This window comes from Stenella coeruleoalba, assembly GCF_951394435.1.
Source record: "Stenella coeruleoalba genome assembly, contig: scaffold_46, whole genome shotgun sequence".
In the NCBI taxonomy this organism is placed as follows: Eukaryota; Metazoa; Chordata; class Mammalia; order Artiodactyla; family Delphinidae; genus Stenella; species Stenella coeruleoalba.
The window spans coordinates 2,443,696-2,458,727 of record NW_027645863.1 but is presented as its reverse complement, the minus strand read 5'-3'; the positions used below and the strand labels follow the sequence as shown (position 1 = coordinate 2,458,727).

General features: G+C 37.2%; 1 protein-coding gene across 3 annotated transcripts in view; it reads right to left on the bottom strand.

The window, feature by feature from the left end:
• LOC307181508 (leucine-rich repeat-containing protein 37B-like) overlaps positions 1–15,032 on the bottom strand; it is a 131,678-nt gene that overhangs the window by 93,326 nt on the left and 23,320 nt on the right. For all 3 annotated transcript variants that reach the window (XM_079946638.1, XM_079946639.1, XM_079946637.1), the window contains one exon: positions 6,889–6,997. In XM_079946638.1, coding sequence (XP_079802764.1) covers positions 6,889–6,929 — 41 coding nt within the window. In that variant the 5' untranslated portion in view covers positions 6,930–6,997. The remainder of the gene's footprint in view (positions 1–6,888; positions 6,998–15,032) is intronic.

Genomic DNA, 15,032 nt, shown 5'->3' with positions numbered 1-15,032 from the left:
AAGGTGGGGGGTAGGGATAAATCAGGAACTTGGGGGAAACATACGAATACTGCTACATATAACATAGATAAGCAACAAGGACCTACTGTATAGCACAGGGAACTCTACTCAATATTCTGGGAATACCTTTATCAGAAAAGAATCTGAAAAAGAATGAATATATGCATATGTGTAACTGAATCACTTGCTGTGCAGCTGAAACGAACACAACGTTGTAAATCAACTATACTCCAAGAAAATTTAAATTACAAAATAAAGAAAATCATCTATATTTCAAAAGAAAAAAAGAATTCCCACATATTTTTATGGCTTGATAGCTTACTTTCTTAGTGCTCAATACTATCCCATTCACAGAATATATTAATACTATATCATTTCATTCACCTATTGGAGGACACCTTAGTTTCATTCACATTTTGCCAATATTGAATTAGGTGCTATAAATATCCATATGCAGGTTTTCGTCTGGAAGTATGTTTTAAACTACTTTCAGTAAATATCCATGAGAACACTTGCCGTATTGTACAGTAAGGGAATGTTCAATATTATAGCAAGTGTCAATCAGACTACCAAAGTAGCTGTATTATTTTTCATTTCCACCAATAACAAATGACATTTCCTATTGTTCCACATCCCCTACAGAATTTGTTCTTGTCATTGTTCACATTTTAGCCATTCTAATGGCTAAAATCGTATGTAAATGTATTGTTAATTTGCTTTTTGATGGCAGCATGTAATCTGAATTATTCTTCTGTATATTTATATGCATAGTATCTATTTTCTTTGGTGAGGTGTCCGTAAAGTATATTGGTCCACATTTTATTTAGGCTGCTTTCATTTTTTTCTACCCAATCTATATTTGTTTTATTTATTTTCGTGCCTTATTGCATTAGCAAGGACTTGGAGTAAAATATGGAAAAGGAGTCATGAAAGGGAACATCCTTGCTTTTACCTGAACTTAGTGGAAAAGCTTCATGTTTTTGACCATTAATCATGATGTAAGATAAAAGTTTCCTCTAGATCTTTGTTATCAACTTGAGAAAGCTCCAATCTATTTCTTTAACTGAGAGTTTTTATGAAGAATGGGTGTTAGATTTTTTCAAAGGTCTTCTGAATCTATTGATATACTAACGATTGTCTTTAGGGTGTTGATATGATGGATATAATTATTTGATTTTAGAATGTTGAACCAGCCTTGCATAGTTGGGATTATTTCTTCTCATTCATGATATAAAATTCTCTCAAAATATTGTTGGATTCGATTTGTTAACATTTTGTTGAGGATTTTTACATTGATGTTCCTGAGAGATATTGGTCAGTTTTATTTGCTATTCATATGTTCCTCTAAGTTTGGATGCTGTGGATTTAGTGTCAGACATTCATTTGGGGGAGATTCTCAGTCATTTTTAAAAAATATTTTCTGTTCTTTGCTATCTTTATTCTCCTCCTGCTATACCCATTATGTATAGGTCACAGCATTTTCATTGTTCCACAATTATTGATTACTCTGATCTGTTGATTTCTTTCCTGCCCATTTTCTCTTTTCTTTTGAGATTTAAAGGTTTCTCTTGATATGTCTTCAAGCTCACAGATGTTCCTCCTCAGCCAGCTCTTTGACTGCTAAAACAAAATACGAGGGACTTGGTATTTTATAAATAACAGAATATTTTTGTTTTCTCATACTTGCTGAGGCTGAAAAGTTCAAGAACAAGTTACCAGGGGATTCACTGGTGGCACAGTGGTTAAGAATCTGCCTACCAATAAAGCGGACACAGGTTGGAGTCCTGGTCCTGGAAGATCCCACATGCCATGGAACAACTAAGCCCCCATGCACCACAAATACTGAGCCTGTACTCTAGAGACCACAGGCCACAGCTACTGAGCCTGTGTGCCACAACTACTGAAACCTGCACGCCTAGAGCCCATGCTCCGCAACAAGAGAAGCCACCCAATGAGAAGCCCGCATGCTCGGCAATGAAATCATGTGATGGGCATGAGATTTGTGTGCTACATTTATTAGGTCACTGATCCCATGTTTGAGGTCTCTGGCCTCATGACCTAATCACCTCCCAAAAGCTCCACCTCCTAATACCATCAACATGGGAGCTGGGTTTCAAAATTTTAAAATTAGAGGTACAAAATGTTTACACCATAACAGGGACCACAGAGTTAACTGATTTTTCCTTTCATGTTAAAGGTTTGCACATTTATATTTATTATATACTCCCAAAACCCTTGTTCTTTTTTTAAGATTCTTTTCCCATATATGCCAGTACACAACATTGAGTAGAGTTCCCTGTGCTATAAAGCAGGTCCTTATCAATACTTATCTATTTTATATATACTATTTTGTATAGGTCAGTCCCAATCTCCCAATTTATCCCTTCCCCACTTATCCCCTGGTAACCATAAGCTTGTTTTCTTTATCCGTGACTATTTCTGTTGTGTAAATAAGTTCATTTGTACCTTTCTTTTCTTTTTTAGATTCCTCATATAAGCAATATCTAATGATATCTTTCTGTGTCTGACTTGCTTCACTCAGTATAACAATCTCTAGGTCCATCCATGTTGCTATAAAACCCTTAATTGTTAAGGATAACTCTCAATTTTTTCCAGTATCATCAGCAATTCTTTCTGGCAGACATGTGATAACACTTTTTAAACAAGGATATTGAGACCAAGGCTCCTGACCTGCAAACAAACAAAACATCATTTATATAGTGAAAACTTATCATGTCAAAGGATGAAAGCACTTGGTGTAAATCCCTTTGCACCCACTGCTGACAGAGGGCAGAGGAGTTTGACTCACTAATCTTCCTTACGTGCACTTCTTCCTAATGGGGTATTCCATCTAAAACTTACAAGAAGCGGGAATGCATCATGGAACACACCAATCTCTACTACAGATTCTGATGCAGCAAAAAAACAAAAACAAAAACATGATGAATCCATCCAAACGGTTCTGTCCACATTGTTGCAATAGTTTCCCTCGCACTGTGAACCCTTTTCAAACCCTATCACTTGAACCTACTTTCATTTTTTTCAACAAAAATAATGTTAATCTGCAGTCACACACTCCAGTAATATTACACTACCCTTTGTGCAAGGATGTAGGGATTTGAGGAGTTATGGAAGGCTATCATGAGAGGTTGCCTAGAGTAATTAGGACATTTCATTTAATGTTGGCTCTTCTCCCTAAGATGTCTGCTGTCCTCTTCTTTTTGAAGCTACTAGCATTGAGAAAGTGACCAAAATAAGGCCCTTCTCTTTTACTGCCCATGAATGCAGCTGTGATTAACCCCACAGACATTGGTGCTTCCAGAATCCCCTGAACCTACTGACCCTCCATGCATGGCATGACATAGATAAGGATGGTGCCGTGTATACTTGTATAGAGCATGCTATAAAATTTTCGAGTCTTCCCTTCCTCATAATTCCAAAGAATAGATTTCTTTGGATTTCTGCTTAATGCTGCTGGAGTTGGTACATAAGTTGAGGGAGGTATCAGGGCACACCAAAAGAGAGGGTAACTGCACAGAAAATACAAGCAGGTATATTTCTGTGTAGTTTCAAGCAGCTTATTTGCTATATCAACCATGGTGACATGTTGAGCCTTCCTCTTTCTACTAGTAGTACAACAAATATAAAGGATATTTAGGCTGCTTGTTTTATCCCCACCTCTCTCAATTGATCTGCATTCACACATAGGACAATGAAGTGCCCTTTCTACCATCTTAACCAATACTTGAGAACTAGAAAATGTCCAGATTTTTCCAGGGATTATTTTCATATTCCCCAATCAGGACTATGAAGAAATCTAACCTATTGTGTTTAATGAAGTCATATCTCTGACGGCATCCCATCATCAACAAAACTGGAAAGAAATTTGAAGGGTCTTAGATTTACCATATTTGAAATTCCAATATTTTAGCCTGACACATTTTTGGAGTTTAGAAAAAAATATTTTACATGAGACAAAAAATCATTTTTATGACACAAAAAGACAGCAATAGTTTGATATTTTTATCTGTTCCACTTGCACACTAATGTCTCATGGGGTGATGTAAAGCAGTCCTGTTGGGTGCTGTGCATGGTGCAAGTATGGATTAAAGCTTAGGAATCTTAAGCTTCAGTCACCTGAAACTTCTAAATTAGGATGCAAGCAATCCTGTCCAACATTTGAGCAGAGCAAGACACTGTCTTTATTTTATTTGTCAAGTAATTAATCTTTTTCCCCAAAGAGAGAAACAACTGGCATCTTCCATCAATGTGTTGTACAAAAATCTTTGAACACAGAGTGCAAGCAGAGTCTGTTACAAGATGTGAAAAAAAAAAGAGAGACCCTTGTGGCATTTTCTCCTAACTTATTGCAATCTCCCATTTAAAATGTGGGAATAATCAATCTTCTGAGGAAAAAAACCCAAGGAAGGTTTTTGCTTCTGTGGAATAATGGGATTGCTAAAGATTTCAGGAGGCCAGATGAATTAGTGAGAATGACCATGAGAAATCAGAGAAAAGTCAGACCCATGGATGAAGTGATGTTTACCTCTGTGAATCAATGAGAAGTAGGAGCAAATGAAAAGAAAGCTGAATACAACATTTTCTGAATAAATGTAACCTTTCAGCTGTCATAGAAAAATTAATAGTCACTATGATACAATATATTTAGTTTAGAAAGTTAATTAAATTTAAAGATTAATAATTAGATTCATTGAAGAAATGAAAACATATTTGTGGTTTAGAATAAATAATGTGTTCTGCTACAGATAATAAGACTACATAAATAAATAGAAATAAGACTAAATAAATAAATAAATAGGAAAATAACAAATTAGATGTTATTAACATTAAAAACTGACACTCATCTAAAGAAAGAGAAGGAGAGACAGAAAGAGAGAAGAACTCATAGCAAGCATATATTAAAAACTCTTAAATAAGAAGTCTTCGGATGTTAAAAAAAAAAAAAGAAGTCTTCAATAAGAAGATAATGTAATAGCAAAAATGGGGAAAATATACCAAAAGATATTTCAAAAAAGATAGTACAGAATGTTAATTAAACATATCAAAAGATGCTTGGCTACTTAGTAGTCAATTAAATGCAAAAAAGTGATACCTTTAATTATCACTCACCAACCAGAAAGTTCAAATGAAAATGACAGGTATTATCAAATTTGACAAGAATGTGCATAATCCTTGAATCTCATTCACTGCTGCTGAGGATAAAAAAATCATACAAATGAGTGAAGTCAGTCAGAAAGAGAAAGACAAATACCATATGCTAACACATATACATGGAATTTAAGAAAAACAAATGTCATGAAGAACCTAGGGGTAAGACAGGAATAAAGACACAGACCTACTAGAGAATGGACTTGAGGATATGGGGAGGGGGAAGGGTAAGCTGGGACAAAGTGAGAGAGTGGTATGGACATATACACACTACCAAATGTAAAACAGATAGCTAGTGGGAAGCAGCCACATAGCACAGGGAGATCAGCTCGGTGCTTTGTGACCACCTAGAGAGGTGGGATGGGGAGGATGGGAGGGAGGGAGATGCAAGAGGGAAGAGATATGGGAACATATGTATATGTATAACTGATTTGCTTTGTTATAAAGCAGAAACTAATACACCATTGTGAAGCAATTATACTCCAATAAAGATGTAAAAAAAAAAAGAAAAAGAAAAATCATACACGTTTTGAAAATATTTAGAAATATCTAAAAAGATAAACACATGAAAGCTATGACTCGAAAATTTTACTACTACATGTACACTGAACAATAATTTATACACACACCACCAAAGCTCAAGTTCTAGAATTTATATACCAGTGCTATTCTCAACAGACACAAACTGAAAATCACTCATATTGTAATACACATTGGAATAAATGAATTGTTAAATATTTACACTATGGAATCCTATGCAACAGTGGCAATGCATGATCACAACAGGAAACCATATAGGCATATTCACAAGCAGTATAAAATAAAAAAGCCGAATCCAAAAGTGATTTTACTGTGCCATAACATTTATATAAACTACAAAATACAGGTAACATGATCTTTTTGTTAGATACAAGAACAATCTTAAACCTTAAGGGGAGTCACTAGAATGGGACCAGGGGGCCTCTGAGTATCTGGCAATTTTCTGTGTCTTTATCTAGAAGCTATGTATAGAGTGTATTCAGATTCTGAATTTCCTAAAATTTGTCATTTCCTTACAAACCATGCACGTTTTTAGTTGTTTTTTATACATAACAAAAAGTAAAAACGATAGACTAGGGAAGGTAATTATATTAGCACTTTAATATCCATGCTTTTCAAGGTGGAACTGAAAGGTATTAAATACTTGACACTGTGATTACTTCTTTAAAGGTGAAAATTTGAGATTAATAAATAAGACATACTTCTTCATATATAATCCTCAAACAGGAGGGGTAGAAAGGAGTATTATTATTTTTTTATTTAATACAGAATTGTTAAGATAGAAAATAATGAAAACAAACTAGGTTTAAAAAAGAGCACAATGGACTTCCCTGGTGGCACAGTGGGTAAGAATTTGCCTGCCAATGCAGGGGACAGGGGTTCAATCCCTGGTCTGGGAAGATCCCACAGCTGCAGAGCAACTAAACCCGTGTGCCCCAACTACTGAGCCTGCGCTCTAGTGCCAGCAAGCAACAACTATTGAGCCTGCATGACACAACTACTGAAGCCCATGCACCTAGAGACCATACTCCACAACAGGAGAAACGACCACAAGAAGTCCGTGCACCACAACGATGAAAGCCCTGCTTGACACAACTAGAGAAAACATGTGCAGCAACGAAGACCCAACACAACCAAAAATAAATAAAATTAAATCTTTTGAATTCTGAGATGACTCACTCATGTGGCTGTAGGTAAGAGGCCTCAGTTCCTTGCCACATGGATCTCTCCTTAGGCCTGCTTGAGTGTCCTCATGACATGGCAGCTGGCTTACCCCAGGATGAGTGATCTAGCAGAAACCAAAGCAGAAGCTGCAATGTCTTTTATAATTTTGGAAGCTGCACTTTGTCATTCCTGCAATTTCTTATTAGTTTAACAGTCAGCCCTTTTCAAGTGCGAGGAGCCACACGGTACATGAAGACTGGGAGATAATTAGGGGATAATTAGGGCCATCTTAGAGGCTGGCTACCAAAGTGGCTGACTAGCCAAAAACTGAATTTTGTTTTCTTCACTTCTGGAGAGAAAATGGTCAGTGAATCTCACTGGTGGTCTTTGAGGTGTACCAAAGCTACCTCTTGCCCTCACCCCCAGCCACGTGGCTGACAGGGTCTTGGTGCTCCAGCCGGGTGTCAGGCCTGTGCTTCTGAGGTGGGAGAGCTGAGTTCAGGAATTGGTCTACCAGAGACCTCCGGCACCTTGTAATATCAAACGGCAAAAGCCTCCCAGAGATATCCGTCTCAACGCTAGACCCAGCTCCACTCAGAAACCAGCAAGATCCAGTGCTCGATATCCCATGCCAAACAACTAGCAAGACAGGAATGCAGGCCCACCCATTAGCAGAGAGGCTGCCTAAAATCATAATAAGGCCACAGACACCCCAAAACACACCACCGGATGCGGACCTGTCAACCAGAAAGACAAGATCCAGACACACCCACCAGAACACAGGCACCAGTCCCCTCCACCAGAAAGCCTACACAACCCACTGAACCAACCTTAGCCACTGGGGGCAGACACCAAAAACAACGGGAGCTACGGATCAGCACCCTGTGAAAAGGAGACCCCAAACACAGTCCCCAAAGCCAAATAAGACAGAGAAACACACAGCAGATGAAGGAACAGGGTAAGATCCCACCAGAACAAACAAATGTAGAGGAAATAGGCAGTCTAGCAGAGAAAGAATTCAGAGTAATGATAGTAAAGATGATCCCAAATCTTGGAACTGGAATGGAGAATATACAACAAACATTTAACAAGGACCTAGAAGAACTAAAGAGCAAACAAACAATGATGAACAACACAATAAATGGAATTAAACATGCTCTAGAAGGAAACAATAGCAGAATAACTGAGGCAAAAGAATGGATAAACGACCTGGAAGACAAAATAGTAGAAAAAACTACTGCAGAGCAGAAAAAAGAAAAAAAGAATGAAAAGAATTGAGGACAATCTGAAACACCTCTGGGACAACATTAAACACACCAACATTAGAATATAGGGATCTCAGAAGTAGAAGAGAAAAAGAAACAGATTGAGAAAATATTTGAAGAGATAATAGTTGAAAACTTTCCTAATATGGGAAAGGAAATCATTAATCAAGTCCAGGAAGTGCAGAGAGTCCCATACAAGATACACCCAAGGAGAAACTTGCCAAAATATATATTACTCAAACTATCAAAAATTAAATACAAAGAAAAAATTTTAAAAGCAGCAAGGGAAAAACAACAAGTAACATACAAGGGAATCCCCAAAAGGTTAACGGCTAATCTTTCAGCAGAAACTCTGCAAGCCAGAAGGGACTGGCAGGACATATTTAGAGTGATGAAAGGGGAAAAGCTACAACCAAGATTACTCGACCAAGCAAGGATCTCGTTCAGATTTGACAGAGAAATTAAAACCTTTACAGACAAGCAAAAGCTAAGAGAATTCAGCACCACCAAACCAGCTTTACAACAAATGCTAAAGGAACTTCTCTAGGCAGGAAACACAAGAGAAAGAAAAGACCTACAATAACAAACCCAAAACAATTAAGTAAATGGTAATAAGAACATACATATCAATAATTACCTTAAATGTAAATGAATTAAATGCTCCAACCAAAAGACATAGACTGGCTGAATGGATACAAAAACATGACCAGCAAATATGCGGTCTACAAGAGACCCACTTCAGACCTAGAGACACATACATACTGAAAGACAGGGGATGGAATAAGATATTCCATGCAAATGGAAATCAAAAGAAAGCTACAGGAGTAATTCTCATATCAGACAAAAAAGACTTTAAAATAAAGACTATTACAGGAGACAAAGAAGGACACTATATAATGATCAAGGGATCAATCCAAGAAGAAGATATAACAATTGTAAATATTTATGCACCCAACACAAGAGCACCTCAATACATAAGGCAAATGCTAACAGCCATAAAAGGGGAAATCGACAGTAACACAATCATAGTAGGGGACTTTAGCACCCCTCTTTCACCAATGAACAGATCATCCAAAATGAAAATAAGGAAACACAAGCTTTAAAAGATATATTAAACAAGGTGGAATTAATTGATATTTATAGGACATTCCATCCAAAAACAACAGAATACACTTTTTCTCAAGTGCTCATGGAACATTCTCCAGGATAGAATAGATCACATCCTGGGTCACAAAAAAAGCCTTGGTAAATTTATGAAAATTGAAATCGTAACAAGTATCTTTTCTGACTACAATACTATCAAAATAGATATCAATTACATGAAAAGATCTGTAAAAAATACAAACACATGGACGCTAAGCAATATACTACTTTATAACCAAGACATCACTGAAGAAATCACAGAGGAAATAAAAAAATACCTAGAAACAAATGACAATGAAAACATGAAGACCCAAAACCTATGGGATGCAGCAAAAGCAGTTCTAAGAGGGAGGTTTATAGCACTACAATTCTACCTCAAGAAACAAGAAACATCTCAAATAAACAAGCTAACCTTACACCTAAAGCAATTAGAGAAAGAAAGAAAAAAAACCCAAAGTCAGCAGAGGAAAGAAATCATAAAGATCAGATCAGAAATAAGTGAAAAAGAAATGAAGGAAACAACAGCAAAAGTCAAAAAAACTAAAAGCTGGTTCTCTTAAGAAGGTAAACAAAATGGATAAACCATTAGCCAGCCTCATCAAGAAAAAAAGGGAGAAGACTCAAATCAATAGAATTACAAATGAAAAAGGAGAAGTAACAACTGACACTGCAGAAGTACAAAGGATCATGAGAGATTACTGCAAGCAACTATATGCCAATAAAATGGACAACCTGGAAGAAATGGACAAATTCTTAGAAAAGCACAAGCTTCCAAGACTGAACCAGGAAGAAATAGAAACTATAAACAAACCAATCCCAAGCACTGAAATTGAGACTGTGATTAAAAATCTTCCAACAAACAAAACCCAGGACCAGATGGCTTCACAGGCAAATTCTGTCAAACATTAAGAGAAGAGTTAACACCTACCCTTCTCAAACTCTTCCAAAATATAGCACAGAGGGGAACTCTCCCAAACTTATTCTATGAGACCACCATCTCCCTGATACCAAAACCAGACAAAGATGTCACAAAGAAAGAAAACTATAGGCCAATATCACTGATGAACACAGATGCAAAAATCCACAGCAAAACACTAGCAAACAGAATCCAATGGCGCATTAAAAGGATCATACACCAAGAGCAAGTGGGGTTTATCCCCGGGATGCAAGGTTCTTCAACATACGCAAATCAATGTGATACACAATATTAAAAAACAGAAGGATAAAAACAATATGGTCATCTCAATAGACACAGAAAATGCTTTCGACATTATTAAACACCCATTTATGATTAAAAACCTCCAGAAAGTAGGCATAGAGGGAACTTTCTTCAACATAATAAAGGCCATATATGACAAACCTAGCCAACATCGTTCTCAATGGTGAAAAGTGAAACCATTTCCACCAAGATCGGGAACAAGACAAGGTTGCCCACTGTCACCACTATGATTCAACACACTTTTGGAAATTTTAGCTACAGCAACCAGAGAAGAAAAAGAAATAAATGGAATCCAAATCGGAAAAGAAGAAGTTAAGCTCTCACTGTTTGCAGATGACATGATACTATACATAGAGAATCCTAAAGATGCTACCAGAAACCTACTAGAGTTAATCAATGAATCTGGTAAGGTTGCAGCATACAAAATTAATGTACAGTTATCTCTTTCATTCATATACACTAAAGATGAAAAATCTGAAAGAGAAATTAAGGAAACACTCCCATTTACCACTGCAACATAAAGAATAAAATACCTAGGAATAAACCTACCTAAAGAGACAAAAGTCGTTTACTCAACAAACTATAAGATACCGATTAAAGAAATCAAAGATGACACAAACAGATAGAGAGATATACCATGTTCTTGGATTGGAAGAATCAACATTCTTGAAATGACTATAGAAATGACTATACTACCCAAAGCAATCTACAGATTCAATGCAATCCCTATCAAACTACCAATGGCATTTTTCAGAGAACTGGAACAAAACAATTCACAATTTGTATGGAAACACAAAAGACCCTGAACAGCCAAAGCAATCTTGAGAAGAAAAACAGAGCTGGAGGAATCAGGCTCCCTGACTTCAGACAATGCCACAAAGCTACAGTAGTCAAGACAGTATGGTACTGGCACAAAAAGAGAAATATAGATCAATGGAACACGAGGGAAAGCCCAGAGGTAAACCCATACACATATGGTCACCTTATTTATGATAAAGGAGGCAAGAATATACAATGGAGAAATCACAGCCTCTTCAATAGTGGTGCTGGGAGAACTGGGCAGCTACAGGTAAAAGAATGAAATTAGAAGATTCCCTAACACCATACACAAAAATAAACTCAAAATAGATTAAAGACCTAAATATAAGGCCAGACACTATAAAACTCTTAGAGGAAAACATAAGCAGAACACTCTATGACATCAATCACAGCAAGATCCTTTTTAACCCACCTCCTAGAGAAATGGAAATAGAAACAAAAACAAACAAATGAGACTTAAAAGCTTTTGCACAGCAAAGGAAAATGTAAACAAGACGAAAAGACAACCCTCAGAATGGCAGAAAATATTTGCCAACGAAGCAACTGACAAATGATTAATCTCCAAACTTTACAAGGAGCCCATGCAGATCAAAAAAACAAACAACCCAATCCATAAATGGGCAGAAGACCTAAATAGACATTTCTCCAAAGAAGATATACAGATTGCCAACAAACCCATGAAAGAATGCTCAACATCACTGTTCATTAGAGAAATGCAAATCAAAATTACAATGAGGTATTACCGCACACAGGTAAGAATGTCCATCATCAAAAAAATCTACAAACAATAAATGCTGCAGAGGTGTGGAGAAAAGGGAACCCTCTTGCACCGTTGGTGGGAGTGTAAATTGATACAGTCACTACTGAGAACAGTATGGAAGTTCCTTAAAAACCTAAAAATAGAACTACCACTACCATATGTCACAGCAATCCCAGTACTGGGCATATACGTGGAGAAAACCATAATTCATAAAGAGTCATGTTCCACAATATTCATTGCAGCTCTATTTGCAATAGCCAGGACATGGAAGCAATCTAAGTGTCCATCAACTGATGACTGGATAAAGAAGATGTTGCACACCTTCAATATAAAATGGAATATTACTCAGCCATAAAAAGAAATGAAATTGAGTTATTTGTAGTGAGGTGGATGGACCTAGAGTCTGTCATACAGAGTGAAGTAAGTCAGAAAGAGAAAAACAAATACTGTATGCTGACACATATATATGGAATCTAAAAAAAAAAGAAAAAATATGGTTCGGAAGAACCTAGGGGCAGGACTGGAATAAAGATGCAGACATAGAGAATGGACTTGAGGACATAGGGAGGGAGAAGGGTAAGCTGGGATGAAGTGAGAGAGTGGCATGGACTTATATATACTACCAAATGTAAAATAGATGGCTAGTAAGAAACAGCTGCGTAGCACAGGGAGATCAGCTCAGTGCTTTGTGACCACTTAGAGGGGTGGGATATGGAGGGGGGGAGGGAGACGCAAGAGGGAGCAGATATGGGGATATATGTATATGTATAGCTTGTTCACTTTGTTATAAAGCAGAAACTAACAAACCATTGTAAAGCAATTATAGTCCAATAAGATTATATAAATAAATAAATAAATAAATAAATAAATAAATAATTTATGCCCCCCCCAAATTAAATCTTTTTTTAAAAAAAATAAATAAAAAACAGCACTCGATAACATGGTAACTCTAAACCTAAGTATTTTCAGTACTATAGTAAATGTAACTGGATTAGTATCTCCTATTGAAGTGTAATTTTTTATATTATGTGCAACTAAATTTTTTTCACAATATACAGGTAAAATGAAAGAATTACATTAGAAAGAAGAAAACATTCCACGTATTTAAAAACAATAAGCATATAATATCATGCTTATAATAAGCATATACTAAGCATGTATAATATCATATAATATATAAGCATACAATATCATGCTCATAATAAGCATATAAGCATCTTAGATAAAATACTCTTTAAGCTCAGAACACTTTGTCATTATTGTAATTAGTATTATCCCAATTTCTTAAAAATATTTCAATACTTCTATTTGAAAAAATATTTTAATATTTTTTTCTTCACTCTTTTGTGATCTAATACATGATAAGTATTTAGGTGCTAACATAACCTAAAAATATATGTTGTTTTTTCACAGCCAAACAAAACTGAATTGAGAAGAAATAGAGGGCTTCCCTGGTGGCGCAGTGGTTGAGAGTCCGCCTGCCAATGCAGCGGACACGGGTTCGTGCCCTGGTCCGGGAGGGTCCCACATGCCGCGGAGCGGCTGGGCCCGGGAGCCATGGCCACTGAGCCTGTGCGTCCGGAGCCTGAGCTCCACAACGGGAGAGGCCACAACAGTGAGAGGCCCGCGTACTGCAAAAAAAAAAAAAAAAGAAGAAGAAAAAATAGATAACTTGAACATACTGATCACTAAAAGCCAAATAGAATCTGTAATTAAAAAAACTTCCTACCAACAAAAGTCCAGTATCAGATGGTTTCACAGGCAAATTCTTCCAAATATACAAAGCAAAACTTACACTGATTCTTCTCAAACTCTTCGAAAAGACTGAAGAGTAAGGAATACTTCCAAAGACATTCTATGAAGCCACCATCACCCTGATATCAAAGACAGATGGGGGGGACTTCCCTGGTGGCAGAGTGGCACAGAATCCATCTGACAATGCAGGTGACATAGGTTTGAGCCCTGGTCTGGGAAGATCCCACATGCTGCGGAGCAACTAAGCCTGTGTGCCACAACTACTGAGCCTGCGCTCTACAGCCCAGGAGCCACAACTACTGACCCTTATAGCCACAACTGCTGTAGCCTGCGCACCTAGAGCCCATTGTCTGCAACAAAAGAAGCCACCACAATGAACAGCCTGCACACCACAATGAAGAGAAGCTCCCGCTCGCCACAATTAGAGACAGCCCACGCACAGCAACGGACACCCAATGCACCCAAAAATAAATAAAGAAATCTACTAAAAAAAAAACCAAACAAACAAACAAAAAAAACAGATGGGGACTTTTCTGGTTGTCCAGCAGTTAAGATTTCACCTTCCAGTGCAGGGCAGGGGGCAGGTTCAATCCCTCATGGTGGAGCTCAGATCCCACATGCCTCACAAAAAAGAAACCAAAACATAAAACAGAAGCAATATTGGAACAAATTCAATAAAGACTTAAAAAAAAAACACAGAGAAAGACACTACCAAAATAGAAAATTGCAGACCAATATCTTTGATAAATATAGATGCAAAAATTCTCAACTGAATATTAGAAAACCGAATCCGACAATACATAAGAGGATCTTACACCATGACCAAATTTGATTCTCCCTAGTGTCACAAAGTTGTTTCAACATATGCAAATCAATCAACATGATACACCCCATCAACAAAGGAAAAACACAGAACAAATGATCATCTCAATAGATGCTGAAAAAGCATTTGAAAAACTTCAACATCCACTGATGATAAAAACACTTACCAGGGGCTTCCCTGGTGGCGCAGTGGTTGAGAGTCCACCTGCCAATGCAGGGGACACGGGTTCGTGCCCCGGTCCAGGAAGATCCCACATGCTGCGGAGCAGCTGGGACCATGAGCCATGGCCGCTGAGCCTGCGCGTCCGGAGCCTGTGCTCCACAACAGTGAGAGGCCCGCGTACCACAAAAAAAAAAAAAAAAAAAAAAAAAAAAA